Raw genomic sequence first — 27,720 nt, 5'->3', positions numbered from 1 at the left:
TGATCACTTTGAAGCCTTCTCACATCCTTTTGCCATGTTCCTTGCTCTTTGTCACAACACTTTTAGTCTTGATGTCAGATTAGTTTTGATTTTGGGTTAACAGACTTTTTGACAGTTTTTTCTCCTGATACTATTTCATAAAAATCTTCCTCAATTCTCTTTGTGGCAGAACATTAATGAATTTGCTAATAATTGGTTTCTTCCTTTCTGTATAATATTGTAATATGTTTGGGTTTACAGTCAACTATACCTTAAATCAAGTGTTCAGTAGAGAAGGCCTTTATTCTTAAAGAGAGGAAAACAGAGAAAAATCAAAATCCTGTAGCTCTTGTTCTTCCAGTTTTCTGGTTTAAGACAGTTAGCTCTCAATCAACTGACCATGGAACCTCCACATCTTTCTAAAATAATCATGTTTCTTTCCTTTTAAGTAAAGTGACATTCTAACAAATACTAAAGACCCCAACAATCCATACAGAAGAAATATAAATTGTAAACATTCTTAGTAGCCATTGTGATAATTAAATACTATAGTCACATGGCCATGTTTGAACAAAGAGAGCCAGCCAGCCCAACATAATGGCCCCCCCGTCTCACCGTGCGCATCTGAATTTTCGTGTGTTCTCACATATAACTTCACAAAATAACAACGAATATATGCAAGTCATATATCAAAATTTATAGCAGAGGCTTCTGAACAAAACAAGCCCAACCACGTTTTTCTGCATTGGACTGATTGTGAGTTATCGTCTGTAAAAGAACGCCTGGGCTTGTTAGACTGGCATCAGCAAGCTGGCTTTTCTGTGCTGGTGGCTCTGGCTCAGTAGCTTATGCCTTCGCAAGCTTTATACCGTTATATAGCTGTGACTGAGATGTTTCCAACAATAGGTAACATTCCAACGTTTGAATAAAGGAGAAAGTCAATTTTGAGCAAAATACATGAAAATGTGTGTTTGTGTGTGTGTACATATATGATAAACATATATGAGAAATTATTTACATTTGATATCATTTTTTTAACATCACTTTGCATAAATTTTATATTATTTGTATTAATATTTTGGGCATCCATACCTGGAAAGGATCTGGAGGTGAGTTGGGTGCCAATGGTGCCAAATGCCATAACTATTTATTTATTTGTGTTACCAACATGAACCTTTAAACAGGTACATTTGACATGTCTGGGATCACCTCAGAGGTGAAAAAACTGACCTGGCATTTCTTGTATATGAGAAATACTGTATCATAAAGCAATAGTTTGAAAAAATCACTGTGTTATGGTTATTTTTTGCTATATTTGCTCTTCTCTAAATAAAGGAATGTTTAAATTTGACACAAACAAAAAGTTACCTTTCAGGTTTTAGTGAAAAATTGACTCTCCTTCCTTTATTTTTTGAATAATAAGGCTTTATTTTGGTGTTCTCCCCTCAGGCAGAAATTTCTGAAAAATGCCCACAGGGTGTAAGAGGTTAATAAAGGTTTAAAATCTAATTATAATAATAGGAGCCAAATCTCTATAATGATCATCAGGCTAAAAGACAGAATGAGTTTAATTTTATCGTTCTTTGATACTTTGCTAACTTGCAGTCTATTGGTTTAAGCAGATGGTAACCCTACTTTATTTTCATTTTCGGGACACCTAAAGAATGCCTACTTTCTTTTTTACCTCTCTTTTGCTTCTGCTTTAATCATTGAAAGGGATCAGATTCTCATCACTAAATGCAATCTAAAATGCTGTGTTATCCCTCCTTCCAGATTTATAACAATGTAATCCTAAAATGCATTTTTGCTTTGCACCTTAGTGGTACATCCCTAGAAGTCCAAATGTTTAGTTGAAACCCTAGATTTAACCTGCCCAGGTGGAATACAGGTCAGCTGAGTACCACTTCAGGAACTGGTACAATAGTGTAAGTCAATGGAGGAGACAGTGTGGACAGTTTTGATTAAAATCATGCTGTCAGGAATCAGAGGTTTTGTAATGCTTGCTGTTTATTTAGTCGACTGCTGTTTATTTTGTGGTGTCCTAGTATTAGGATAATTATCTTAAAATACTTCTCTGAACTTAATAATTTATTTTACATCGTCACTTTCTTATGGTTTTGAACTTCTGACTTTGAATTATGACTTAGATTTTTTAAAAAATCACCTTTTTCACAATTTTAACAATTGATATTCTGACTTCTTCCCAGTGTGCTGACTTTTTGCCCATTTCCTGACAACGTATTTGCCTGCTCCTAAGAAAATAAAAATGTACCTTTCTGACTTAAGGTCCTGACAATTCCCTCTACTCCTTTGAGCATTTTGCTCATTCTTAACTAAATCTTTACACATGCCATTGTTCTGTAACATCCTGGTTTGCACGTGTAGTTAGTGTCTTGCAATAACTGCCATTTTATCCGATTTTTTTCTCTCTTGATGCCGTCCTCTTTTTCTTAAGACTGAGCATTCGAGCAAACAAGGACAAGTTGACTGAGATGTCACACTCAAGTTGTAACAGAGGAACACTACACAAAAAAGTTTGTAATATGAAGGAACTCCATAGAACCTCTACATGAACTAAGAACAGTCCCTTCTGTCTTTAGCGTGTCTGTTTTGAGTCATATGTTTTGTGTTGATATATATATATATATATATATAATCAAATAGTAAAAATATAACTACACCTTAAATAATTTTTAACTATGTCAATATCCTATGACCTTTTCATATAAGTGTGTGCTAGAACAGTAAATGAAAATTTTGTGACTTTGTACATGCCATCAAATACAAATATTTATCAACTAAAGTTTTTATTGTGTATCCTTGATGTCATTTTTTGGAAAATTTTCAGTTATTCTAAGGTGTCGTTTGGATTTGGTTGAATTTGTGATCGTTTTTTCCTCATGCTTTGTTAAATGGTGATTTGAACTGCATATTTTATCTGTTATCAATGTGCCATCCTATGGAGTGAAATAGAAACATCTGAGGAAACCTGAGAGATTCATAATGCCTGAGCCAAATCTCTACAATTTTATTTTACCAAACATTATCTATTGTATAATATCAGGAGATTGGTGCTGATATTTTATTAAAAAATGCAAAAGCAAAACTCAGTGCTGTTTTATTATTTAAAATGAACAACTGTTAAATAATTCAGCCCAGTTATATAATCAGTCACCTTCACCGGGTATTCCCACCAGCTTGCATGCTGCTGAGGTGAGAAGAGCATCTTTAGATAACAAGCCTCTGGGGTTTCTCTGTTTACTAAATGGCCTAATCCTTGTTTACTAGTATGAGACTGCAAATGAATAAAACGTTTTTCTTTTTGTCTAGGTGTTTGTATTATATAGTTAGGTAAAGTGAACCAGACAGCGCTTTCTAGGCTTTCTTAAAAGAATATGAATTTGCACTTTTGTACCTCTCATATTGTATGGAGTGTTGTCATGAACTATGGGATTGGTTAGCTTGGATAATTGGTTCCAGAGGTCTGTGTTTATAACAAAAGTAGTGCTATCTTGGTGTTATTTTACTATAAAGATTATCAAACATCCATGGAGTTTTGATAACTGAGAAATAGAATAGTGTGGCAGTGATAACTCTGGACTACTAAAGATAAAATTCCAATGGTTTTTTATTGATCCAGCTGTGATACATAGAAAAACTGCCAAAACAAAAAGATTTTATACCAAAAATGAGTGCGTCCAATAGACTTTCCTTACAGTGTAACAGGGCTGTAATTGTAAATTGAACTACTGTATATTTGCTGTTTTGAACGATTTACTGTGAATGGCTTCCTGTCACCCCTTCTGAACAATATAATCTGGCCTTGTGATATTAATTCTCTATCTTGTATCTCCTAGAACTGTGTGTTAATAATTATTTACTTAGCTTCAGGAAATGCAAATCACCAATGAATATGTTTTACTTTTTTGCATTAATTATATATTGTATATCTCACCTCAAGTATGCTTTAACATAGGGTTGTTTACGGATCCTTATTGTCCATTCTGTTTTTGTGGTTTAACTTGATTGATGGATACAGTAACTACAGTATTTAATTACAAAGTTAGGTATATCATTTTTATTTATGAATATTCACATATATATTTCAACATGCCTTTCAGAAATTTTGTTTTCAAATGCATTTCTGTTAGTAATACAAGTATATACAGTCAGATCAGGTTAGGAGCATCCACTGCCGAATCCACCACACAATGAAACAGCTTGGGATCCTGGTAGACAACCTTCCAGACATACACGCGGTCCAGTCCCATCCTCCGGAAATGACTATCTATCTTCCACAGCAAGGGCAAGGTGGGCAATTAGCTGTAACTGATGCTCCCTCACAATGGAGGTAATGTGCCTCATTCGGTACTCCTTAAGCAACTGCACGTTTGACACAAAGTCAAACCAGCGGTACCCAAGGATTCTTGGAAGAGACATAGTACCAAAGGAGTTCAGTCTTTGTCTCAGGTCCCTGGATAGCGCCCATGTCTCGCAACCATATTGCAAAACAGGAAGCACGGGGACTCTAAAGATTTGGACCTTCATCCTTTTGCAAAGATATTGGGAGCGCCACACACCCCTTTACAGCGATCTCATGACCCCACCCCATGCCCTCCTAATCCTTCTACAGATTTCATAGTAAGAGTCACCAGAGACATGAATGTTGCTGCCGAGGAAAGTAAATCTCTTGACAAGGTCGACACTCTCTCAGCAGACAGACACACTGCTGATTGCTGTGCCCAAAAGGTCCTTAAAGGCCCGGATCTTGGTTTTTATCCAGGACATTCACAAGCCCAGACACTCAAACTCCTCACTCAGCCTCTCGAGAGCCCTGATCAGAGCCTCTGTTGACTCCGCGAAGATCATAGCATCGTTGGCAAAGCCAAGATCAGTGAATCTTTCTTCACCAACAGATGCCCTATGGTCTATATACAGTAGATAATGCTTTATTTGTTGCAAGGGAAGACCAAGAAATATTGGAACAACATACGACCCCTTTCATCAACTCATATAAGAATTGCAAAAAAGAATAAAAAACCTCTGACTTTACTAATGATATGTGAGCACTCCCAGTAACGCGTTATGCAGACATATTGCTGTTGATATAAAGGAGCCACAGTATTGTTTCTTAACACACTTCTGCTAAATAATTTTTTTCTGGAAGTACTCCATGTTAATGTGTCAGAGAGAGGATGTGTAGTGTTGTTCATAATGGCACTTAGTTTTGTTTTAATTCTGTCCTTTGCTACTACCTCAAGGGAGTCCAGAGTGAATCCTATAATTGAGCTTGCCCTTTTAGCTTGTTGATTCGGTGGGCTTCTCTTGAAGTGATGTTACCAGCCCAGCACACCACAGTGTAGAATATTACACTGGCTTTAAAGAAAAAAAAAAGGAATGCAGTCTAAAAAGAAAAAGGGTCTACTCTGCTCTTTCTTATATAGTCCTTCTGCATTACTAAACAGTTCAGCCCAGCACTGATGTGGACCCCCAGGTACTTGTAGCAGTGCACTACCTCCATACCTCCACATTTACTCCCTGACTAGAAGGTGTTTAGTGCATCAAATGTCAATATCCAGTTGGTTTTGCTAATATTAAGTTGCAGACAATATTCTTGGCATCAAGAAACATTGTTCACCACCTAACTCTTATACTCTGCCCTCCCCTTATCAATATGCCCCTATACAATATATCTCCATTATTAGCACAGTCCTGTAGTAGCGCAGGTATTGCAAATACGTATAAAACAACATAAGGTCTTTCAAAATTTCCATTGACAAATTGTTGTAATTGGCAGGGTGCAAATCCAAAACTGTGGTATCACAACAAAATGGTTCAGCAGATGGTAGTGAATTTGGCATAGTGTTTAGGTTCAGCCCTTCTTATAGTGAAAGCTATATGTCAGTGATTCAATGAAATGATGGTGGGCTTGTGGGTCTAGTGTGATGGGGAACAACAGAAAGATCACCTATCACTCAAAAACGGCTATGACTACTTTCATGAAATTTTGTATTTATATTATTGTTCATCCATCCATCCATCCATTTGCCAACCCGCTGAATCCGAACACAGGGTCACGGGGGGACCAGCACCACAGCTGAGTGAACATTCAGGAATTTGTGCATGTGTATTGCACTTAACCTAACGTATAGTGTTTATGAAGTTTCAACTTCATTCCTGAGACAGCTTAGGAAGAATAACCTGGATCAAAAGCTATTTGTGAAATTTTGCTGCTCCTCCATAGAGAGCATGTTGGCATTCATCAAAGCAGCTCAGAAGATGAGGGCTACTCTCTGCCCTCTCTACAACACTTGTATACTTTCTGCTGCCTCAGCAGGGCAAAAAACATTTTGAAGGAGCCCTCACATCCTGGTTTTCACTTGTTTAACCTGTTTCCCTCTTGTATGAAATCAATGACAAACAGACTCAGGGACAGTTTCTTTCTGGGACCCATAACTACAGTGAATCTCAGTATGTACTGATCATCTCTCTCTGTATCTCTGTCCCCCTCTAATTTCTCTCTCTTTCTCTCTCCCCCTGCCCCACTCACCTTTTCTTGGATGTGCAATAATCCTCTGTGAAATAATCACAGTCCAGCGCAATGTTTGCTCTATCTGTCCTATGAGCAATATCTACATTATTATTATTGTTTGTGTAATATTTAATATCATTGGTAATTCATAGTACAATAATCACAACCTACTGCAATACTGTTCTATTTATCTTATGTGCAATATCTTACATTATTAGTTTTCTTTGTGCAAGATTCATATCATTGGTGATTAGGGCTACCAACTCTCTTTCTCTGGAAATGAGGACATTTGTGTCAAAAAATGAGGATTTTTGAAGACACCTATCCCTATGATGCAATAATAATAATAATAATAATAATAACAATAGGGATAATAGGGGGCAAACATTAACATTATACAAAGTTATTATATTTATCAGTATGCTGCTCCTGGAGTATGTGAATTTCCCCTTGGGATTAATAAAGTATCTATCTATCTATCTATCTATCTATCTATCTATCTATCTATCTATCTATCTATCTATCTATCTATCTATCTATCTATCTATCTATCTATCTATCTATCTATCTATCCATTTTCCAACCCGCTGAATCCGAACACAGGGTCACGGGGGTCCGCTGGAGCCAATCCCAGCCAACACAGGGCACAAGGCAGGAACCAATCCCGGGCAGGGTGCCAACCCACCGCAGGACACACACAAACACACCCATACACCAAGCACACACTAGGGCCAATTTAGAATCTCCAGTCCACCTAACCTGCATGTCTTTGGACTGTGGGAGGAAACCGGAGTGCCCAGAGGATATCTATCTATCTATCTATCTATCTATCTATCTATCTATCTATCTATCTATCTATCTATCTATCTATCTATCTATCTATCTATCTATAATATGCCTTTGTACTGTCTTATGGTTTTTAAAATGATATAAACCTTTAGTAACAGTTTATCATAAGGGTCAATGTTTAAAAAACACATAACTATTTGCTTTCTTATTTTAACCCATCATACAAATACTGTATTCAGTACCTGAGCAATGCTGGGTATTTCAAGTAGTTTTTCAATAAAAAATGGAATGAGCAACTATCTGACTAAACAAGCTATTCTCACTCAATCATTTCCTTTAACATATGAAGCTTTGTATGTTAGACCCATGCTTTTGAAAATGTGATTACTGTTTTGTGTGTATCGAGCAATGTTAGACTTTACTAATGGCAAATAATACAAAGTAAAGTGGAGTTAGTATTATTTGAAAAATGTTTTCTTGAAAATTATGTTAATATCATTTGAATTTACAGATTTTTAAAAAACGGTACAAGAAAACACAGCTAATTTAGCATTCTGTAATTAATGTGCTGTATTTTATATGCTTTATATTTGTAGCCTTGAAGATGTTTGCTGTTCCTTAGAGAAAGATGGATTTTCAAAAGTGAAATCAATCACTGAATTTGAGGGATTAACTTTCTGCCAGGACTTGCACTGTGAGGATTTGTTGATTTTCCCTGCTCACCTAAAATATGACCTTTGCGGGATGGAGGTTTTTAAAGACAATAAGCTAGTTATTCAGGTGAGTAAAGCTTTTATTGCTGTTGTATATATCCTACTGTAACATCCTGTATTATACTTGGAATTAATGTATCTTAATAACTAGAACTACTATATGCACACCTTTTTAATTCATATTTCTGTTGTGCTGAGTGTTTTATTTTATTGAAAAAATAGTTTGACTCCAAAAATAATACTGATTGTTAGTGATAATATGCAGTTGCAAAGACATTTTGTGGTTTCTGAACAAGTTTTAAAATCATCTCTTGTGTCATATATTTCTATGTGAAATATTTGTAGCTGGTTACAGACCGAATCCCAGAGCACAGATCTACTGGTAAGGAGAGCTTTGCCTATTCATTTTTGAAGTGATCAGATATCCCCCTAGTTACTTCACATTATACAAGTCCCTAAAAACTCTCATCATTGTACTCGGCCCTAGGCGAGCGGTCTGAACTAATGACTGGGGAAAGGGGTGTAAAAACATAAAGGGGGATACATTTAGAAAATAAATGTCTAGTGTATATGCAAGTAGTCCTGTTTTGTTTAGTCAGTTTGAATTTCTTTCCCAGGAGAGGTCCACGTCTGCCAAGATGCTGAACAACAGCAGAGACTTTCAGGAGAGCATTGCATGGGCCTTGCTAAGTACTGGCAAAGGCACATAATCCTGAAGCAATTCTAGAAACCTTAGCCTTTAATTTGTCTTCAGATCACAGGTTTGTAGAGAGGCTTCTTAGGGGCTACCAGATGGCTCAGAAAAATGAATCATTGCTTTGCTACAATGCATGTTAATCTTGAAACTAGAAGCTATTGGACAAAGCTTATTGGCAGTTAGCAAGGTTAGAAAGACAATGGGAGTGTGAGGAGGAATGAAGTGTGCTGATTCAAACCAGCCATCCTCAGAACCTATTCCTTAGTCCAGCAATGGCAAAATAAGAGTGTTTAAGTTGTGTGTTATGTATGTTTCTTTTATTGTCCAGTTAATCTTTCCATGTTGGAGTCAAAAGAAGAGACTTTCGTTAGTAATTGTGACAAAAAGGGCACATCACTGAGCCCCAAACCCTGGAGACAACTGATACAGTCAATCAGTCAGTCATTATCCAACCCGCTATATCCTAACACAGGGTCATGGGGGTCTGCTGGAGCCAATCCCAGCCAACACAGGGCGCAAGGCAGGAACAAATCCCGGGCAGGGCTCCAGCCAACCACAGGACACGCACACACTAGGGACAATTTAGGATCGCCAATGCACCTAACCTGCATGTCTTTGGACTGTGGAAGGAAACCGGAGCACCTGGAGGAAACCCACACAGACATGAGGAGAACATGCAAACTCCACGCAGGGAGGACCCGGGAAGCAAACCCAGGTCTCCTTACTGCGAGGCAGCAGCGCTACCACTGCGCCACCGTGCCGCCTCTGATACAGTCATGGGGTCAAATATAATTTTTATTTTGTTCAGATACATTACACAACACTGTATATACAGGGACAGTATATCCTTAGTCTTTCTTCTGTTCTTCCCAGCTTCTCTTTCTTCACACAACTGTCTGCTCCCAACTCTGACTCCCCAAGGTTAGGCAGAGGGCACTTTTAAGCAAATTACTTCCAATGTTTGGGCAAAGTCCAGAGTAGGTACTACCGGGTCAGACAGAAGAGTCATCAAGTAGGGGTGGTCGATCCCTGTAACTCTCTCTGACAGCATCAACACCATCCAGCAGGGTTGAAGATTATGGAGGACAGCATTCAGAAGTCCCATGTGCTCCAGACCAATACCTTTTGTAACTTTAATATAATACTGTTTTAGTGTAATAAACCAATCAATGTAAAACTAGGAACTTCACACCACTCCCCACATTCTATTTTTGCAAAAAGCTTTCTTTATATCTCTCTTCACATAACCTAAGCAACAATTTCTCACCGATTTTTATAGCACAAGACTAAAAACATAAGGCCAGCAATACATAATAAAAAAGAAAAACTGAGCACTGTAACATAGTAATAGTAATAAGCAAAAATGAAGTCCGTAGTCACCTTCATGGTTATCTACAAACTACGTCCAGTCATGCTACATATGGAGAAATAATTTTTTTCAGTTGTTGGTTGGCCTGCTGCTACCAGACATGCACTACACAGTATGAGTTATATAATGCATGTGCAGTCTTTCTATTGTTTTGCTGTTATTGTGGCTTGTCCTTTTTCAAATCAAAGCTGTTCAGTTCTAAACTTGAAGTGTGCTATTTCTTTCTTTTTTTTTTCTTTTTTAAGCATTTTTTTTTTTTTATTAAAATCAAATAATATTCCATATAAGCAAGTCAAGTTTAACAAAACTAGGTCCGAAGCAAATTAACCCCCACCCATGAGAAAGAGAGCTAGGAGAGCATAGTAAAACTAGTAAAAATAAGTAAATAGATAAATTAATAAATGAATAAAAATAAATAGAATTAAAAAGAGGGGAGAGAATCTGCTTACTCAGTTTAAATTCTTATTCTAAAATATTATTGATTAGATCCAGCCAGGTTTTGAAAAAGTTTTATAAAGATCCTCTAAGTGAGCATTTGATTTTTTCCAAATTCAAATAGTATATAACATCAGTTACCCACTGACTTAAAAGAGGTGAGTTAGGATTCTTCCAGTTAAGCAAGATTAATCTACATGCCAATAGTGTAATAAAGGCAATCACAGTTTGTTTGTCCTTCACTTTTAAGTCCATCTGGAAGTACACCAAACACAGCTGTTAATGGATTAGGAGAGATTGCGACACCAAGGCTGTCTGAAAGGCATTTAAAGATTTTGGTCCAAAATTATGTTAATTTGGTGCACACCCAAAACATGTGGCCCAGTGAGGCTGGAACTTGATTGCAATGTTTGCAGGTTGGATCTTGCCCTGGAAAAGTTTTGGACAATTTTAAACGAGACAGATGTGTTTGATATATAATTTTAAGTTGAATAATTGTATGCTTTGCGCATATGTAGCTCGAGTGAATTCTGTGCATTGCCACCTTCCACTCCTTTTCTGAGATGTTGAGTGAGAGATCCTTTTTCCACTGTACTCTGGGATCTTTGTAAGGGAGGGACTGTAAAATGTTTTTATATTTTACGAACATTCTGATCAATATTTTTCTGGAATAGGGGTATGTGGGTGGTAAGGAAAATTGGTCAGGGTTTGTTTAACAAAGTCTCTGATTTGAAGGTAGTGAAAGAAATGTGCTGCAGGAAATTTACATTTGGAGAGTAATTGTTCATAGGATGCAAAGACGTTGTCTATGTTGTGAGACATGCCCGGACACCATCAGACTGAGGCCACATCTTTATCAAAACACACATTTATTTTCAGTTCGTTACTTCGCACAACACACAGAGCCCCTGCACCAAACACTCCTAACACTCTCTTCAAATGTCCATGGGCTGCCTTTCTTCTCTCTCTCCACGGGAGCCTCGTCCTGCTCCCACTCCCGACTCTAGCTCCCTGATTGTAGGGGGGCGGCCCCTTTTATTCTCACCCGGATGTGCTCCAGGTGCCTGATGACATTCTTCCGGCAGCACTTCCTGGTGTGGCGGAAGTGCTGCCCCTGCACCCGGAAGCACTCCGGGTGTCCCTGGAAGGCTCTTCATCCATCTTTCTGGGTGTGGCGGAAGTGAATGCCTCCCAGCCTCTCTGAGGCTTGGGGCGCCCCCTAGTGGTGGCCATGGGCCCTATCGGGCTTGAGCCTCCTTGCTCCTTTCCCGTGGTCCTCTCCCGATCCAGGGCGGTTGCCCCCTCATGGCCCGGAGGACGCAAACGTCATCCCCCTGTCCTTCCAGGCATCCTGGCTGGGTCTATCCCCCAGCCTCCTGTGAAAATGTTCAGATCTCTAAGTAATTTAATTCCAAATTTTTTCCAGACACTGAAAACTGCAAACGTTTGAGAAGGTGGGTAAAGGTCGTTCTCATGCAGAGGTGCCACAGATAAAAGCTTCTCTATCATAAAATACTTCCTACATTGGTTCCATATTCTGAGTGAGTGAAGCACAATTGGGTTGTTAGTATATTGGCGATAACTTGTACTTATTGGGGTACAAAGCAAGGAATATAAAGAAGTGCATACGTAGTGTTCATCTATTTGTGTCAATGTCCAGGTTTTTTTAGCTTGTATATTTGCCATCCAGTAATAAAACCGACAGTTAGGTAGAACCATGCCACCTTCTGTCTTAGGTCTTTGTGGGGTCGCCAATTGGATACGTGGATGTTTTGAATTCCAAACAATTGAAGTTATGGTTGAATCTAATTTCTTAAAAAGTGATTTATTTATGTATATTGGAATGTTTTGAAATAGAAAAAGAAGCTTAGGAAGGATATTCATCTTGACAATATTAATTCTTCCAGCTAAAGTGAGATGAAAGGTAGACCATCTATGCAAGTCTTGCATAATTTTTTCCATACAGATGGCAAAATTTTGTTGATAAAGAGCTTTATGTTTACTTGTGATGTTTACCCCTAGGTATTTAAATTGATCTGCAATGATAAAAGGGAAAGTGTCCAATCTAATATTTTGTGTTTGAGAATTCACTGGAAAGAGCACATTTTTATTCAAATTAATTTTGAGACCAGAAACCTTTTGTCATTCTGTTAGTGCTGTTAGGACTACAGGCACAGTATTTTGTGGATCTGATTTATACAGTACCATATCATATGCATATAGAGAAATTTTCTGTTCAAGCCCTTCTCTAATAATCCCCTTTATGTGTATCTCATAAGCATTTTAACAGTGAACTAACTGCCAGGGGCTCAATGGTGATTGCAAAAAGCAGTGGTGACAAGGGGCATCCTTGTCTAGTACCACAGTCTAGTTTAAAGTAGTCTGAATTAATGTTGTTAATACAAACTGAAGCTTCTGGACTGGTATACAGTAGTTTGAACCATGCACAAATGTAAAGGTAGTTCCATTCAACCATATCAAATGCTTTTTCTGCATCCAACGATAATAATATCTCTGGGGTGTTAGACTTTGTGGGTGAATATATTACACTAAACAGGCATTTGATTGGATTGGAAGCTAAGTGTCTGACCTTAACAAATCCAGTTTGGTCTTGTAATATTACCTAAGGAAGCGCTTTCTCGATCCTTCTAGCTAGGACTTTGGAGAGTATCCTAACATCATTATTCAGAAGTGAAATTGGCCTGTATGATGCACATTGTAATATGGCCTTATTTTGCTTAGAAAAGACAGTAATTAATGCTTGGCGAAAAGTTTAAGGTAGAATTATATTGTCTCTAGTTTCTGTGAATGTTGCTAATAAAAGGTGAGCTAGCTTAATTATAAAATTCAGCAGGGCAGCCATCCGAGCCTGCTGCTTTCCCACTCTGAAGTGAGTTTATAGCATCTAGTAATTCTGATAGTGCTAGAAGTTTATCCAATTCCTCAGCACTGAGAGTATCTAGTTGTGGTATCTGTAATGCATCCAGAAATGCATTAGGTTGTGTATTGTCTTCTTCAAACTCAGTAGAATATAAGGACTTATAGTAATCTCTAAATGTGTGCATTATATTTTTGTGGTCAATGATTTTATCTCCGTTTGTGTTGGTGATTGCTGAGATCGCATTGCGAACTTCCTGCTTGTGAATTTGTTGAGCTAAGATTTTATTAGCTTTCTCTCCAATGAGTTGTTCTGTTTCTTTAGTTATCAAGAGGTTGAGTTCTGAATACAGAACCTGTCTTTTCCTATGAAGTGCCTCATTTGGACATCTGGCATGTTCTTGATCTGGTAATTTCACTGATTAGTTCTGATACCTTCTTGGTTTCCAATTTAGTTCTTGGGAAAGATATGAGATAATATGTTCTTTTAAGAAAGCCTTCATGGCTTCCAAGAGTATTCCTCCAGAAACCTCTGAGGATGTATTTGTCTCTAAAAAAATCGATTTGCTTGGATATACATTTTGTACAGTTCTCGTCTGCTAATAAAAGTGGATTAAGACGCCAGCTACGAGATGAGTATGTGGGGCATAATGATTTTAGCTCCATGATCAAAGGGTTGTGGTCAGAGATAACAATAGCGTTGTACTTACAAGATTTAATTGTAGGCAAGAAATTGTTATCTACAAAGAAATAATCAATTCTTGAGTAGTTGTGATGCACTGGTGAGTAGAAGGAATATGCTCTTGAGTGTGGGTTCAGAAATCTCCAAGGGTCTGACAAGTTGTGATCAGTTACTGTACAAACTGTGTAATTGTCTTTGCAGTGTTAGAAGTCATCTCTCCTGTGGCAGGATACCTATCTAGGTCTGGATTTAAAACACAGTTAAAGTCCCCAGCCATTATAATTTTATGAGTGTTCACATTGGGAATGGATGCAAATATGTTTTGAATGAAGTCCCTATCATCCACATTGGTTGCATATATATTTATCAAAATCACTTTGTAGTTAAATAAATTACCCATGACGATCACATATTTCCCTTCAGGATCAGATACTACATCTGATACTATAAATGAGATTGTTCTCTGTATAAGAATTCCCACACCTCTAGTTTTCTTTGTAAAGCTGGAATGGAATATTTGGCCAGTCCAGTTTCTGTGCAGCTGGAACTGATCCTTGCTTAGTAAGTGTTGCTATTTCAATTTAGGCATTTCCTGAGCAGCAGGACCCTTAGTTCTGCTTCAATATTTACCTTGGACCTCAGTTCAGTGTGGGACAGTCTGTCTTGAGGAGGCACCACAAGTGGAGCATTCAGCAATTACCAAATAAATTTAAAGTTTGCCATTTGAAATTTATTTTCTATTTTTGAAAGATTGCTGTATCAGTGTAAATTAATTGTCACTGTTTTTGCCTGGAGGGGTGCCAGACTCCAAAAACACAGTTTTTCTGTACAGCAGTGTACAGCAGAGCAAGAGGTACAATTTTGAAATGCTAACTTCAATAACGCTTTACAAGGATTAAGCGATGCATACATTAAATAGAAATTTTAATACCCACTAAAATGAGACATTAACGATTTCCTGTGAAGCATCCAGTGAAGAACCCTTCAGTGAGTACTTTTTAATGTACTGTATGTAGAAATAAAAATCTTACCTTAGGTGTGTCGTTAACGGAAGGTCACATTTGTTAAATGAGATATTATTACGAAATGGTTTGCATGCCATCAAGTGGTGTTTATTTACTTACAATTTTAACACCTCATGTACCATCGTGATTTATGCTTCTTATGTTTACCAATGTCTACTTTATGAAAATTAACCCTATGTAATTATAATGTGTGCAGGGCCTACTTACTAATATTATCAGTCATTGGTAATAGCCTGGTTAATACCAATATGTCAAACCTAAAATTGTGCTATTATCTTATACAGTATTTTACCTGCCGGTTCACATTGGTCCATCTGAAGCTTTGCACATCGCCATATAAATTGAACAAAAAAAAGCGTATATTCAGGTGTATGTATGTTTTATACAATGCATATTTAATCACTTGATTTTTATAAAGCAAATTAATACTACAGAATCCATTCTGGCATTCTTCAAAATATTAGTGGGGTCAAGATACTACAGGTACAGCAGACATTATAGGATGAGTACAGAAGCTTTGCATGCGTTCACAGATGGTAAAACACATGTTCATTTTTGCTTCTTCCACTATAATCTCCATTTTTATTGTCCTCAGGGGTCACATACAACATTTTAAATGTACTGAAAATGCATTTTCTGTTAGTTTTTATTACTTTATCTACATTTTTAAATAGTTTTAATTAATTAGAATACATTAAACATTGTAGATCCATACATAATTGTACTTCACCACATACAAGCATATAAACTCCATTTTTTTTTAATCCTTAAAATAAACAAAATACATAATATGTTAGACTTTTTTCAGTCCAGTTTGTTGAAATAAATTGTATCAATGTCTGAGTAGTGAATTCCTTACAGTACTACCATTCCATTTATCATAACAATTTATTAAAAAAGAATTTATACTCAACTAAAGATTTTTTGTGCCCACTTTTTGCATTAATACCCGACAGGTTTACAGGATGGGATACCAGCCCATCACACAGCTCAACTACTCATGGTCAGTTTTGAATTAATTCAACATGCACTGTATTTGGGAGAGGAAAAAAGTATGTGTGTATAAGCAAGGTAAGCAGCTGCTTAGGGCCCCACACCAGAAAGGGGTCCCTTTAAAGACCTAATTGCCAATTGTAAAGGCCAATCCCGACACAGAGAGGCGTAGGACACAGTTATACCAGTACATGTGATTTATATTTCTTTTCCCTTGTGGGAAATGCCTTCCCCATTCCCCACAAGTCTAACACACAGTCACAAAGCACAATACACTTCTTTTCTTTCCCCATTTCTTTCTTTTTCTTCTCTTTCTCTTTCACTCTCCCCTGGCAAGCATTGTCCTCCTTCTCCCGACTCTGGCTTCTGAAGTAGTGGCTGCTGGCTCCTTTTATAATGCACCCAGAAGTGCTCTAGGTGCTTGATGACCTATTTCCGGCAGCACTTCCAGATGTGGCGGAAGAGCTCCTCTGTAGGGCTCAGCAGCAGCTACTGCACCCCCTGGTGGTGCCCATGGATCCCAACAGGGCTGCACCAAACTCCAACTCCCATGAAGCCCTGTATGGGTCCTAGGCATTGCTGCAACCCACAGGGGCTGCCATCTAGTGCTCCGGGGGAGGTAATGCTTTGGATAGGCAGGCTCCCCTGGTCCTCTGCTACACAATGAAAGTTACACATTAACTGTTGATTATTATTTATGTTTCCTGGATTTATTAAAAAAACAAATGAATTGAACAAGTATGCTTTAGCTCTTGTTTGAATACACCTCTCCCCTTCTTTGTGGGAAAAGTGTACTTTTTCATTACCACTGGACACTATGTAACAGACACCCAGTTAGAAAAGAATTCACAAGAACTCAAGATACAACCACATAAGCTGAGTATAGGTGTACAACAATAAAATGGAACATATCTGTCGCTCCTGGTCAGAGAAACGGAAGATAAAAGAGAACATTTGAGGAAAATTTGAGGAAAAAATCCTGAAACTTGTATCTTTCTTCCATGCTGCTCCTGAATTTACCCCACAATATGGTTGCATAAGTGCTGCACGTGGAGGCCTAGCAGCCACTCCTTCTGCAGTATCAGATGAAGTGGAATGTGAAAATAATTGCACTGAAATTACCTGTAAAGCGACAGTGAAAAACCAGATGAAAATGTAGATGAGCCTCTTCCACTCCAACACAACAACACTGCCATTATGAATGACGACCCCGTTGTCTGGCCAAAATAAAACTCGCTATCCACTGGTGAGGATGGGGCCAGTTCAGGTGAAAAATAAACTTTATCCATTAAATACCAATGGCCATCAATTTGCTAACACTAATTATTACATTTAAATGAAAAATGGGAAGGGATAAGTAGATCATGGATGGTATACAGTATAGTCAGAAAAATGACAGTGTGATTTGCTTTTGTTGCTGTCTTTTTGGAAGTGGGAGTAATAATCATTTCAGTGGAGAGGCCTGCTGAGGCCAAAGCATGTAGAGTCAAGTTTTAGTGAGCTCTACTATCTCACACACGTGCACACATGCACACATACACTTACAGACAGTTTTAATGTAGTTTTTTGATCAACAGTTTGTTTTATCTTTGTATTTTCACAAAAATATTGTTTTGCTGTCAGGCTGTTCTCCTATTGATTATCTAAAGTGTTGTTTAAAACTTTTTTTTTTTATTTATATGCTAACTTTTATGGGTAGGAATAAATGTGGTGGTGGACCCCCACTTTTCCCAGGGAGGGTCTTGGTGGCATCAGGTCAAGCAGGTCAGTCCAGACTTTCCAGTCTCTAGAAACAAATTTCAACTCCTCTTGGGAAATTCCCAGTCATTCCCAAGCCAGCCTACAAATATAATTCCTCCAGCATGTCCTGGTTTTGCCACAGGGTCTCAGCCCAGTGGGTTTTACCCATCTCTATTGGGGGAGTCACCCAGGGATATTATTATGACAAGCCCAAAACACCTTAACTGGATCTTCTCATTCCAGAGGACCAGAAGCTTTACGCAGAGGCTCTCCTGAATCACTGAACTTTTCACCCTATTAACCAAAGAGTGAAAATAAAAAATATCCTGTTGTTTATACTCACAATCTGGTCATTATCCACAGCTCATGACCATAGATGAGAACAGTAATGTAGGCTGGTAAACCAAGAGTTTTGCCATTAGATTCCTCTCTTGCTCCACCACCTTGGACTAGTTCAGTGCCCATAGGACAGCTGTGGCTGCTCCTATATGTTTGTTGAGCTCACATTCCCTTTTACAATCACTTGTGAACAAGATCCTGAGATACTTGAAGTCCTCCGCTAAGGGCAGTTGTCCCCCTCCTCACCTAGAGAGAGCAATCCGCTCTTTTCCAAGGAAGAACCATGATCTTAGATGTGGAGGTGCTGATCCACATTACAGCTGTTTCACACTATGCAGCAAATTGCTCAAGTGCATGCTGATGGTCATAGTCAGTTGAAGCAAAGAGGACAACATCATCCGCATAAATGAACAATGCTACCCCAGCCTCCCCAACTGGACGCCCTCACAACCTTGATTCCTGTCCATGAAAACCATCAAAAGGAGTGGTGACAAGACCAAGACTTGACAGAATCCCACACCCACAGTGAACAATTTAAACCAAAGACATTGACACCCATAGCGAATGATTAAACCAAATGCCAAGTATTGGAATAGCTCTCATTGCATTCATACTGGAAATGAATAACACGCAAGAACAGTCTTATCACACCATATTGCTACAGTACCTCCCACAGCATATGTTGAGAGCCTGGGTTATCATACTGCTATGTACCCTCAAGCAACGGCATCATGGAGAAAATCTAGTCTATTGTTTAACAGCCTGTATGGAATCCAGATTGTTTCTCCTGTATCTTTGGCTCAATCACCAGACAAGAGTCTTCCCTCCAGTACTCTTGCATGTGCCTTACCTGAGAGGCTGAAGAGTGTGAGCCCTCTATATTTGGAACACACCCTCTGTTCAACCTTCTTAAATATGGTGAGCACTACATCAGTCTTCCATTCCAGGGTGATTTACCCACCTTTCATGAGACATTAAATAACCAGGCTAACTATCCTATCCAAAGCAAACAAGGTAGGCAGTGTGGTGCAGTGGTTAAGGCTTTGGACTTCTATCGCTGAGGTTGTGGGTTCAAATCCTGCCACTCACACTGTGTGACCCTGAGCAAGTCACTTCATCCGTTTGTGCTCCAAGTAGAAAAAGAAAAGAAATGTAACCAATTGTATCTCAAATATTGTAAGTCGCTTTGGATAAATAAATAAATGTAATTGTAAACCATGCCCAGCACTTTCAATATCTCATTGGCTACAGTGATGGCAGACCCCCAACTGGACTTGTCCAATATTGCCTTCTGGCAGGAGGGCATTGTCCACCTGGTTGAGAAGATCCTTGAAGTGTTCCTTCAACTATGCGACAATTTCCCCAGAAGTCATCATCTGCCCATCCCAGGTTAACATCATCTGGGTAAGGTCATACCTTCCCCTACTGAGGCATCGAACAGTTTGCTAGAAGACTCTTAAGACTACAAAAATGCAGCTTATGATTTTGCTCTCAATCTACAGGGTGTAATACAAAGTTGAAATGGAATAGTTTCAGACTTTGTCCAAAATACAAAACTACAGTTTTTCAATCCAGTTAAAATAATTTGTGTTCTGCATTATACTGTATGCACACCATGACATATTTTTCTAAAAAGAAAAAATTGCTAAGTGTACTAAATGTTACAATGTTATTTGGAGCCGACTCATTTTGAAATATACCCCTTATTAGTCATTAGTCATTGTGCACTATTAGTCATCAGCCACAATGGTGTTTGACTTGTCATTTAAAATGAAGTGAATTATAACTGGGGAAGCATCAGCAAAAGCTCCCTGAGACAGAGTATAAAATGTTTGATTCTGTGTATTATCAAAAGATAACCCTGCCTCTTTTTCGCAATGAGAATTGATTAATTTGATGTACTTTTGTAGTACTGACTTCGTCTAGCATTGAAATATGTATGTGTTTTCCACCCTCTTCTTTTTATGTATACAGCATTAATCTGCTCCTGAGTGGAGTGCCGACTTCATTTTTTAATTCTTGCAGCTTACAGTAGCTGACCTTATTGATGATCAGGAAATTGGATTCATATTAAGTCAAAGGGCAAGTCTGTTGTAGTAATTGTTATTCTGTGAAATGATGTAATTGAGTGGTTACCCTAACAATGCAAAATATAATTAAAAATTACACAAAATATAAAGTATTAGGCTGATGTGCAAAACATGTTAGTTACGTGGTCCCCTCATCAGACTCCGTTTATTGTATGCTTAAACATTCTCTTATCCTTCATTTCTATTGCTAGCTTATTGAAGGTGACAAAGTGGTTTTGCATCATTTGAGTCAGTTTTTTTCTCAATTTCTTGTTATTGTTTTTGTCTTTTTTGCGAAGTAACATTTTCATATTTACTGTAGGTTTGATCCTGGAGACAATATAATTCCCCTTGGGCTGGCATGGAGCCATGAAAAGAATAATGAGAGGAAATCTTTCATTAATAAGACTCCTCCTTGTTAGGTTCTGGTGGATTAGGCCAATTTGATCATAAATGAATGGAAGGATGGAAAGCATTACTTGTTAAAATATCGAATGCATTTCTGGCCAGTAGTCAGTTCTGTAAATTCAGAATATGATGAGGATAGCAACTTAGACAATAGATCTTTATCAATTTTAATTCAGCTTTGAATATTTTTTAACAACCTAATTTTATGTAATGTACTAATACCAAATGTACATGGTTAAGTTTCTGGTAGATTTTTTGTTATTTTTAAATTCCAGTCATGAGCAACATTCTCCATATCTGTTCAGCTTCATGAATGAATATTTGTGCCGGAATGGTTTAAATAAACATACCACTTTAATAAATGTATTTTCTGTAATGTATACAAAATTCAGATTATTACTTTTGAATAGATAGCTGTAGAATTCACAGAGTAATATAACTAACAAAAACAAATTGTGTTCAAGCCAACCCAGTACTTTAAAATGACATTACCACTCTAAGTGCCACTCTCAGCAGACAGTGAACCTTATTCACTGTGTGCTCCTTTTTCACTATATAGTTTTATAGCCTAATGTGTGTAAAAGTTGTGTATTAGCTAGAATGAATGTGTGCTTGAACATTGATACAGAGCCAAGAATTGTCTTAAATGGGAAATTATTGTCTGGGTGTACTTTACAGAGTTCAGTTTAAGAGAAGGTATGTGAAAATTTAAAAACAAAATACATCAACAACAATGATTACATAGAGACTGACAACTGTGACAGTCTCAAAAAACACAAATCTGCTGCAGAACGTAAAATGACAGGCTACACTGGTCAACAAGCATGTTCTTTAGGTCTACAGAAAGCTTGTATCTGTTCATCACAGTCCATGTAACTGAAAAAGAGAGCAGGCAACTGCAGTTATTTTTTGAGTCGGGAATGTTCAGTGTTACTTTTTTCCTAAGCTACTGTGAAGTACTTGATTCAAACTTTAAAATTAACAGTCTGCTCGTTTACTAGGCATACACTGCTACATCATGAGTTAGACACATTTTACAAAATGTTTGCAAGATGGATACAATGAATGGCTAGAAGGGACCTTTTTTCAGATTTATGCGCTTAAATTATCTGTGTGTTTCTGTGATCTTAGCACTACACACTTGCATTTCTTAATGTTCATCTAATGGCCGTTGTTTAAGTTAAAAAAGAAAACTAATCTTATTGAGAGAAATTATTCTAAACTATAAAAATCTATAATAGAAAACATCAGAGAAGTGAAAACAAAATAGAAATAAAAGCTAATTAAAAATTAAAATAATCTAAACTAAGTATGGAATACAAATCAATAAGAAATATTTTTCTTCATTATATTGTGCTAATAAGAATAAACAGTTAAGATACAATGGCAAATTTTAAATGATAATGTTATAATAAGAACATATTTCTTGGAGGAACTCTTAAATTGAAATAAAACAGCAATATGCAGCTATTGGCAGGGCTTTCTGCACTGCAAGAAAAAGGAAAAAATGAGAATGTGAGCTGCTTTGGTTTAAAGTTATTGTTTCAATAAAATAATATTTACCATAGAAACTCTCCTCCACAGTATTAAAATGTAATTTTCCATATTTTCAGGATAAATCTCGTAGTTTGGCTGTGCATGCTGTGAAGACCTTGGTGAACCCAGATGATGATATCCTCATCGTGAATGCAGCGTCGGGTTTGACAGTCACTCACCTGTCTGCAGTGCTTAATCTTGGAACGGGCAAATTATTTGCATGTGGTGTAAAATCAGAATTGGATCAGGAGCAACTACAAAATCTGTTCATGCAACTAGAGTGTAAAAGTAAGTTCCATTTGTATATCTGTCAGAACATTAAAATCAACTAATGTTTGTAGATGTTTTAACTGATGGACTCTCCAACTGCTTCACACTTTCTTATATAGTAAACAACTACTGTAAATTACATCATCCAAAATGAAATACTACAAGTAAATGAAGATGTTCATTAGATAGATAGAAAGTATCTATCTATCTATCTATCTATCTATCTATCTATCTATCTATCTATCTATCTATCTATCTATCTATCTATCTATCTATCTATCTATCTATCTAATGAACATCTTCATTTACTTGTAGTATTTCATTTTGGATGATGTAATTTACAGTAGTTGTTTACTATATAAGAAAGTGTGAAGCAGTTGGAGAGTCCATCAGTTTCATTATTTTGTTAACAGGAAGCTATCTATAGACACACAAAAACACAAATATACATAAAGACACATCTATCTGTCTTATTCAGTAGGTCCTGTTAATATAACAATATACATCTTCAATGGTGCCTTTTGAGATATTGTACCTTCACCAGGTAAACCCTCAAATGAATACCAAACTCATTAGAACTATCCATCCATCCATTTTCCAACCCGCTGAATCCGAACACAGGGTCACGGGGGTCTGCTGGAGTCAATCCCAGCCAACACAGGGCACAAGGCAGGACATTAGAACTATCTTTATTATTTTCTTGATTTAAAAGAAAATTATTGTGATTTTGTCTGTATTGTTATTTGTACTTTTTTCTAATATCAAGTTAATTTGTTGGTAACATCATAAAGCATTGCCACTGTAGAACTGGGTGGTATTATGCAATGGATCACTACAATTACAATTACAACTTGTTTTTTGTATAGTGCTCTTCAATGAGTGTAGGTGCAGAGTGCTGTGAAAAGTATACATTATACTGATTAATAAATACAGAACCAGTACAGATACAAATGCAGATTTGTTGAAACACTCAAAGAACAAGGTAGAAACTGAAACGTTAATGGAAGCCAACAATATCTGTCCATTAATTTATGAACTATGGGCAACTTTCAATGGAGGAGATTTAAATTGTAAAAAAGAAAGTTAAAAACAAAGTCACAGTCCTGGAGACCTTGGCCAACTGGCCACTACCCACTCCTGAGTTTTCTATAGCGGAGTTCGTACTGGCCGACCAGCCTGATGAGAGAATCTTTCCATCTGATGATTCCAACACTCCTTTATCTGAGATGATTTTTCCACGTGCAAGAGAGCAGCCTGGCAGTAGAGCAGGAGCACCAAGTGCCATATCCAGATACCGAGAACAGAAACAGAAAAGTGTTTTAAAAATATTGTACTACTTATATTTTTGTTCAAATGGCTAACCAACTGAAATGTAGTATTCATAACTAATCAGCAGCTCTAGTCGGGGTATGCTAAACTAAAGTAGTGAGTCTTCAGCAGGGATTTAAAAGCCGAGACTGAAGGAGCACCTCTTATGCTGTATTATCAGGCAGACCTTTCTACAGCTTCAGGGCCTTGTGACTAAAAGCTAGAACTGTTATTTTATTAATCCTTTTAATCTTAAGTAGGTTGGCATCTTGAGATCTCAAAGTGCGCTCTGGTTTGTCACTGTTGGGCGTATCTTTTGTGTGAATGTAATGTTGCAAGGTTTCGACTACCATCTTTCTCTAAAGTGATCTATTCCTTGTGTCTAACAAATAACACTTTACTAGCATAACAGCTAGTTTATTAGGCATTCTCTTGTCAGTGTTTTGCTTTTGCTTTTTTTGAGTCTTGTTTTATCGTTGAGTACGAACCTATTTGTCCTGTTTAATTTAGTGGTACTCTTGGTATTTTATGTACAAATTTTGCCTGCCCAGACTACTCTCATGTTTCTCATCTAAAGTAACCTCTGCCTTTTTTATTTTGTGGAATCATTTAATCATTCAAAAACACTTCCATTTCCCCCTTTTTTTTTTGATCACACCTCTTTTTCTGAGCTGCTGCTCCGTTGTTTCTTTGCCGTTTCTTTTTGATGGCATCCGAGTTGCCTCACTTAAGATCAATGATATACAATTTAGAACTGACTATCCATTTGTTTTCAGAATTTTGCATTTTACACATTTATTGTAGTCATGATTATGTGAAGCATGAATTTATTTTTATATTCTGTCTGTTCTTCATATCAACCCTGATGAAGATGATTAATCTAGCAAGTGGATGGATGGTTGCATTTTTCTGAAGTGGTGAATATGCTGTCATGTATACAGTTCTGATTTTTAATTGTGTTTATCAGTTCTAAAAGATTTATGAAATACATAAACATTTCTTTCTGACAAAAAATGTGTATTCATTCAATTGCCTTGCTGTTGCACTGTAGACTACTTCATATTCACAGTAAGGAATGTAGCTTTGTAAAGGCATCTATATCTTTCTCATTTTTTACTACAGATATAAAGCTGCTGCCAGAGAATTTCAAAGACATTGAACCAACAGATTCAAGGCTACAGAAGGTTAAAATTATCTTGCTTTTGCCTCAGTGCTCAGAATCTGGAGTTAGCAACCCAGTTGAGTTTATCCTAAATGAAAAAGGAGGTAAGGCAATTAAACTGTTGTGAAGCCTGTTAGTGCTGAAGGCTACACTTGTACATTATTTGTTTTATTTGTACCGACAGGTTTACATTGACATCTTGTGATTTATTTCATTAGATCCTGGACTTCTCCAAGACCTTTCCCAAGGATCAATATCAGAAGATAAAATGAATGTCCTTGTTGAGAGCCAAACACAGGATTTGACACATGCACTAAAATGTAAGTCTGCTGCGGTGACTGAAATGTGGCAGAGGGAATCATTATAGCACATACTTGCTGGGGTGTTGTTTCAGATTATAATTGCTTTCCTCTAGAGTAAAATATAAGTTTTATTATGTTAGTTTTTTCTTTTTTTTCCTTCATGTTTAGCACAAATTGAAAAAAATATCAGCTTGTAAAATACAATATGAAATGGTTTAAATCAGGCTTCCTTACTAATAATGTTTTTAGAATTCTTGCATAAGTAATAGTATTTTGTATATACCGGAAAGGCCTGCAATATAAGCATTCTAAATTTGTTTTTTATAAAGAAACATAAACAATTCAATGCAACTACTACAACAACATAGTGATCAATAAACAAAACATGAACAATAGCAGTAAGTTATGAAAATATGACTAAGAACAAGTGATTATCTACTAAAAATGCACGTACAGTATTTATTTATCATCAGTACTGAGAAGCAAAACAGCAGAGTTTTGTTTTGCATACAGTTTCATGATATTGACACCTGCATTTGCTTGACATGTGATTTTAGTGAAACACACTAAAAAGAGATTGTTTAAAAGCCTTGTTCATATTTTAGAATTTTCCTGTCTTTTCTGCATCTGCATAACACAGGTAATCTGCCGCACACCAGTAAAATTAATTACATTTTTGATTGTCATTTACATCACTGCAGTGTATTTTTTAATTGATTTTAATTAGAAGCAGATAACATTTCATACAATCAAACTTAACAAAGCAAAGCATAATTTAACCCCAACCCAAGAGAAAGAGAGGAGAGCCAACAACCAAAGCTGCTCTATAAAAGCAACAAGAAAGGAAAAGTATCATTTTCCCTGAAATTGAAGCTTATTCTAATATGTTATTGATTAGATTCTGACATATTTTAAAAAAGTTTTGAACAATTCTTCTAAGTAAAAATGTTTTTTTCCAATTTCAAATAGTATAGAACATCAGTTACCCACTGAATTAAAAGTGTTTCTTCCAGTTGAGTAAGATAAGTCTACATGCTAGTTGTGATGTAAAAGCAATTACAGTTTGTTTGTCATTCACAACTTTAAGCCCATCTGGGAGTACACCAATATGATATGCTACATATTTTATCATGAATTTTGTCACAGGAAAGCTAAATCCTTACTGTTACCTAGCAAGCACCCTTACCTGTTTTATTTCCTGCTATTTAGGACATACACATTCCACTCACAGTGGAGGAATGTACTGAATATAGGTTCTGTTAAGATTGCTATTACCAAGATTTACATCTTAATTGGCAAAACTGTCATCATATTACAAGCACAACTACTATATATGTTTCTCGACTCAATGAAATGTCCACACATGTCAGGAAATGAGTTTTTTTTTCCTTTCCTTTCCACTAAAGATATTTATTTCAATACTAAATGACAGACAAACACATTTTGAAATTAGTGAAGGAAAGCACAGACTTAACAACTTTTTTTCAGGTGTCAGGTCAAGGGGTGGAGTGGTGGCTCTGAGGCTAAGGATCTGCGCTGGTATCCTGAAGGTTGCCGGTTCGAATCCCCATCACTGCCAAAAGAGATCCTACTCTGCTGGGCCCTTGAGCAAGACCCTTAACCTGTAATTGCTCCAGGGGCGCTGTACAATGGCTGACCCTGCGCTCTGACCCCAAGGGGTATGCAAAAACTAACAAATTTCTAATACGAGAAATCGTATAAGACGAAATAAAGAACAAAAAAAAAAAAAAAAAAAAAAAAAAGTTGGGGAGCATGCACTGGTACAGTGCGATGCCGCACCCACCACACGACGAAACAACTCGGGATCCCAGTTGGCAACCCCCCAGGCAGACACGCGGTCCAGTCCCACCCTCCGGAAATGACACTCTATCTGCCGTAGCCAGGTGTTACTTGGGTGACCCCTTGGCCTGGTCCAGCCACTCGGGTCCCCAACAATGAGGATCCTATGAGCTGGATCAACCTCGATAAACACGCCACATGGCCATAGTGCCATAACTGACGCTCCCTCACAATGCAAGTAATGCACCTCATTCGGTACTCCATGAGCAACCGCTCATTTAATAATAATAATAATGATGCATTTTATTTATAGGGCACTTTACATTAGCAGTAAATCATTTGACACAAAGTCAAACCAACGGTACCCAAGAGACATAGTACCAAAGGAGTCCAGTCTTCATCTCAGGTCACTGGATAGCGTCCATGTCTCGCAACCATATAGCAAGGCAGGAAGCACCAGGACTCTAAAGACTTGGACCTTCATCCTTTTGCATAGATATCGGGAGTGCCACACACACCTTTCCAGCAACCTCATGACCCCAATGCTCTCCCAATCTGTCTACTGACTTCATGAGAAGAGTCACCACAGACATGAATGTCACTACCAAGGTAAGTAAACCTCTCAACAAGGTTGACACTCTCTCCACAAACAAACACACTGCTGATGGCTGTGCCCAAGAGGTCATTAAAGGCCT

The 27,720-nt window shown here is 37.4% G+C and overlaps 1 protein-coding gene across 1 annotated transcript in view; it reads left to right on the top strand.

Moving 5' to 3' along the window:
* The window catches only part of LOC114652646 (putative methyltransferase NSUN7), a 203,939-nt gene that overhangs the window by 75,672 nt on the left and 100,547 nt on the right, over positions 1-27,720 (top strand). Inside the window, exons 6-9 of the mRNA XM_028802998.2 lie at positions 7,897-8,080; positions 22,261-22,471; positions 24,884-25,027; positions 25,142-25,243. Of these exons, the coding sequence (XP_028658831.2) occupies positions 7,897-8,080; positions 22,261-22,471; positions 24,884-25,027; positions 25,142-25,243 (641 nt within the window). The remainder of the gene's footprint in view (positions 1-7,896; positions 8,081-22,260; positions 22,472-24,883; positions 25,028-25,141; positions 25,244-27,720) is intronic.

Source organism: Erpetoichthys calabaricus, chromosome 5 (assembly GCF_900747795.2).
Source record: "Erpetoichthys calabaricus chromosome 5, fErpCal1.3, whole genome shotgun sequence".
In the NCBI taxonomy this organism is placed as follows: Eukaryota; Metazoa; Chordata; class Cladistia; order Polypteriformes; family Polypteridae; genus Erpetoichthys; species Erpetoichthys calabaricus.
Note: the sequence above shows the minus strand (reverse complement) of the source record. Positions and strands in the feature narration are given on the sequence as shown.